Source organism: Mastigoproctus giganteus, chromosome 7 (genome assembly GCF_048544385.1).
Source record: "Mastigoproctus giganteus isolate SK-2022 chromosome 7, ASM4854438v1, whole genome shotgun sequence".
Taxonomy (NCBI): Eukaryota; Metazoa; Arthropoda; class Arachnida; order Uropygi; family Thelyphonidae; genus Mastigoproctus; species Mastigoproctus giganteus.
Genome location: NC_143581.1, coordinates 24567238 through 24572121, shown reverse-complemented (window position 1 = coordinate 24572121; position 4884 = coordinate 24567238). Strand labels below are relative to the sequence as shown.

Sequence of the window (4884 nt, the reverse complement as noted above, 5' to 3'; positions counted from 1 at the left end):
ATCCTATTTTAGAAGCACTGGGAGTTGAACGGAGAAGCCACTCATCTAGAACCAATTTCCAGACGAGTGGACCAAGCACTAAACCTTGTGGGCATCCTGGGGAGACAAAGCGGTCTAGTTGCTCAATACTAGAAATGACTCGGACCGAACAGTGGAGAAAGTAGTTGCAGGTTAATTTCTAGAGTTGTGAGGATTATTGAACAACCCTGAGGCTAGAAAAAAAGGTGTTCCGCCAAAGGGAGTCAAAGGTTCCAGAGAAATCTACGAAAATAGCCATAGTATATTTAAAAATGCAGTTGTTTATTCTGGAAAGAGGTTCAACGAAGGCCACCTCAGTTCCACGCCCTCGACCAAAATCAAACTGGTCTGAGGGCTTTAAAGGGCATTCAGCAAATAGACAATCTAGATGGATAGCAGTAAGTCGCTCAAGGGTTTACTCAAGTTGGATAATAACGGAATAGGCCGATTGGCCTTAGCAGAAGTAGGAGTAGCAGGTTTTGAAAGTAATTTTAATAATGCTGTCTGCCAAAGGACAGGAAAATTTGGCTTGTTAAAGCATTTATTATAACTTTCCAGACATAACACCATACTCATATCTGGCCATTTAACAGAGCTTTGTATTCATTAAAACTGCCATGACCAAGGTGAACTAACGTTTAAGTGCCACTGTACATAAGAAACGACACGTATCCACACGCGTGTTCGAATGGTATTTTTGCTCTAGTTTCTGATTTATTAGTTTTCTCGAGTAGCACAGTGGTATCGTCACCGTCCACCCAACACCGGGTGAAAAAGGCCCGGCTAAGAATCCCGTAAATGAAGCTAGATACTTTAATGGGCTTTTCTCACTCAGTGGCTGAGTTAGTCAGTCTCAGGCGTAGATAGCAAGGTTTATTGCCACAGAAACTGGGGTTTTTTCGTACAGAAAAACAGGAAAATCGACCACAGAACACACGCAATTTACAGACAAAACGAATATATGGGTAGATGTCATCATTTACGGGTGAACCTACTATCATATATATACATTTTTTTTCCGATTTATTTTCCTAGTGAACTGGTCGAGTCAATGAGTGTGATCCAACTGGATGATCATCCTGCACGCTGATGTGTTGTATTGTTTTTGGGCCAGATGTAATCCTCAACATATGGGACGGCGAGGTCCTTTTCGATGCATTTCCTATAGTTCATTGTGTTAAATGCTTGGTCTTGGATAGCGAGCTTTGGTCTCGGAGAAGAGTTCCCCCCTTGTGATCCGTGCTTTCGTTGCCATTTTGTCTGGGGCCTTGATGCAGGTCCCAGTAGTCTATCATGTACTGCCTTTTTTCGCCAACATTTCTCGAAGTAATCCCTTAGCGTCTTAATCGCCTTCTTCTGTTGGTCAATGACGTCTGGAAAATCCCTCCTTCCTCCTTCTTTCCTGGCTATGTCGAATCTCCCGATGGCTGATGTTGATTGGGATTGGCGGCTCTTGGTCTTTACTATCCAGGTCGATCTCATAATCTCCTCTAGGTTGGTACTGGTCCAGTCGATGATTCCGACGGTGTAAGTTAGTACTGGAATTGGGTAAGTGTTTATGTCTCTGCCCATTTCTCGCCACTCAGTTTTGCTTTTAAAAAATCCTCGGTCTCTTATAGTATTTTTCTGTGAGGCGGACCTTGATCTCCTTGTTTTGTAACAGTTGAACCCGCACCATCCCCAGTTATTGGTAGATCTCCCCCTCTGTCACAGCTTCAATGTCTTCACGTGTTTTCAGTTTGAGTTTCGGCCGAATGGAATTTCCTTGTGGAATCCATGGATTTTCATTTTGAGTAGGACAAATTGTATTCTGATGATATTAGCGCTTAAGTCCTTCGGTGATCCGATGCAGCTACAGGAGTTCATCCTCGGTTGCCACATAGAGTTTGATGTCATTCATGTACATAGAGAGAGAGAGAGGGTGTACAGGTTCTTCCTCCCTTCTTTCTGGGTACATCAGTACCTGCTGTTGTTGAGCATGGTAAAAAGTGGGATCAATATTTGATAGAAGAATAGTGGGTTTATTGGAAGATTGGAAGATTCCTGTTCTGATGGAGATTGTTTTGGTGGTGATATTCCTGACCTTGATGGTGGTCCTCCATTTAACCATGTCTGCTTCTCAGAAGTGTGTCAGTGTTAAGTTGAATTTTTAAACCTTCAGTGACTCTATTTGATAGCTATGGTGTACGTAGTAGAAGGCCTTTCGGTAGTCGATGTATGCCGTTTAGAGGTTGGGTGCTTCTTGTATATTTTCCCCATATCTTCTGTGTCAATGTGTAAATTCTCGTTACATCATTTGCGCCTCTTCTTACATCCCTTCTATTCATCGGCAGTGATGTTCTTTTTAGTTATGTAGTAAGATAGGATCTTGTATATTGTTGGAAGACAGGAGATCAGTCTGTACTTTGTCGGATTTTAGATGTTTTATTCTTACTTCCTCTCCTTCTCTTGTGCAATGGTCCTGTAGAAGACCCTTTGATTTGCAATGAAGTCCCATTGTTTGTTTTAATCTAGGAATTCTCCCTGTGTTGGCCTAGTCTATTGTCGAATGCGGCAAGGTTCTTCTTCACAGTCTCTAGGTATTTTTCAATCTTCTGATTCTTCGTCTTGTGTTTGCTGTGGGTGTTGGCTTTTCCTAGGAGACTCTTCATTTTAAGATGAGATTTTTATTTGTATTTCCTGTTTTTACTAGATTAGACTTATCTTGACACTTTGCTTTTCTGTTTGCTACCCTAGCTTTCTGTCCCATGTTGGTGGTTTCACTGTTGCCGGTGGCTGAAACATTACTAAAAGAAAAAAATAAATAAATAATTAAAATTTATTTTTTGTGTCTTTTATTTTTAGTTCAGTGTTTTTAATTCCTTTCGTTCTGTCATCTTCCTCATTGGTGCAATATATGGTTCGGCGGATGATGTCTTTATTTATTTCTTTGCTGTTGAATTATAGTTATTTCACTGTTACTGAAGGACTTATCAGGTGTTTCCTGATAATGGTTCGTCTCTGGTGCTCTATTCGCTGTTTGTTCACATAAAGAGACTATAATCGTTCGAACCACTTGGTGTGTGGTTTAGTCCTGCTCATCTAGGTTTCGGTCTCTATTTTGATTATTTTGTAGTATGTCCGCATGATGGACATATTCATATCGTTGCTACATTTCATGTGTTGGTGTTTCTTCCCATTCTCTGTGGTCACTACCGCAGCTGCGCTGGATGGACTTGCCCTTTCCTTGTGGTAGCCATAAAGGGAAGAGCACCACTTGCTCCCCTCTGGAGACATTATAATTATTATTATTATATTATTTCTCCTTGATAGGGGTTCCACGTAGCGACGAGTACTGGTATCAAGTGCACAGGGTGGTTGTTACTCTGGTGTTAGCGATGGTCGGGAATTCTCTGATCCTCTTAGAGGGGCTCAGGATTGCGACTTTCTGGAATTTCTTGTAGGCGTTCTCTGGGAGACCAATTTGTGCTGGGCTGTTAGGTTTTGTTGTCTTTGGCACCATACCGGTAGTTGATAGGATAATCGGTATGGTCATTACTTGTATATCTCTTTGATCTCCTGTCTCTGGTGCTCTGGTTAGTTGTCTTTTGTGCTGCCATCATGAATACTCCATTCTGGATTCTGCCGTGCTGGATCAGATTCATTGCGTCGGATCTGGTGTTCTAAGGGGTCTATTATCCATGGCGTACAGTTGGAGATTGCTGGATAATACCGTTATTGGTTTTGGAGGTTCCAGTGCATGTGAAACAGCAACTGAGGAAATATTAAGTTGAACTGTGATTTTTGAAGTTAATAGTTGTGCCATCCAGACTATTGAATATTATTGTTGTTTTATTATATATATATATTATTATTTTTTATTTTTTATTTTTTTTCCCCTGCTGGCTCACTGGTATGGGCAACCCGGGGCGCGGGATTGCTGGCACTCACTGGTATTGCATTACCTCCAGTGGGTGCGGGATTTCAAGTGCGAATAGCGCTACAGTAAAATCAGACTCAGGTAATTTAACATACTTTTTAAGGGCTGCTTTGTAAAGACTATATATTCCCAAGTTCTCAAGGTAGATTTGGGCTTATGCCTGGGAGCTACCCTGAATAAGAACACACTTGCACACACACACGAGAGTTTAATGTTTGTCAGAGCATATAATTATATGTAAATATATCTTGTATATAAATCATGTATATACTTTTATGTACATAATGTTGAGACTATATTGTGTGTAATTAATAATATGAATGAAAGAATGAAATGAATGTCTTAGGTCCGTGAACTTCCTGAGCTTTTGCTGGTGAGTTTTATGGAGGTTTCAAGTTTTGGGCACGACTATATCAGTCAAAAAGGTAGCTGTTTCTTCTTGTTGACAAAGATTATGTCCAGTCTGTTGTGCAATATTGTCTCGTCCATTATTATGGCGCTGCCTGAGTACAGCTTCTGGATTGGTGTCTGTAATACGGCTTGGAGTTTCTACTTCTAATATGGTACACTTTATTTGATCAACTGGTATATCCTCGCTAACTTTTGATGGCCACCTGGCTTCCTGAACTCGTGTACTCTGTCTGGGTGATCATCCTACATTCTGCAGTGCATTCTGAGGCCAGGTGGCATCGTAAAGTTGTATCATTTGACACTTGCTCTCTCGAAATGTATTTTGTACAGTTTCTGGTGTTGATTACTTGATTTTGGATGGCGAACATGAATCCTTCAGACTCGGGCAAGAGCGTTCCTCTTGTGAGCCATGCGTTGGAAGCCATTTTATTTATCTGATCATGATGGAGGTCATTGTAATGACTACCATGCAGTGTCTTCTTTGCCCATGTTTCTAGTTTTGTTCGTGTCGTCTGGGCGGGAAGGGACTTCTCGCT

At 41.2% G+C, this 4884-nt stretch overlaps 1 protein-coding gene across 1 annotated transcript in view; it reads left to right on the top strand.

Annotated features, from left to right (window-relative positions):
* The first annotated feature begins 406 nt into the window (after positions 1 to 406).
* The window catches only part of LOC150082661 (lipase member I-like), a 6785-nt gene continuing 2307 nt past the window's right edge, over positions 407 to 4884 (top strand). Inside the window, exon 1 of the mRNA XM_090378234.1 lies at positions 407 to 503. Coding sequence (XP_090234360.1) covers positions 407 to 503 — 97 coding nt within the window. The remainder of the gene's footprint in view (positions 504 to 4884) is intronic.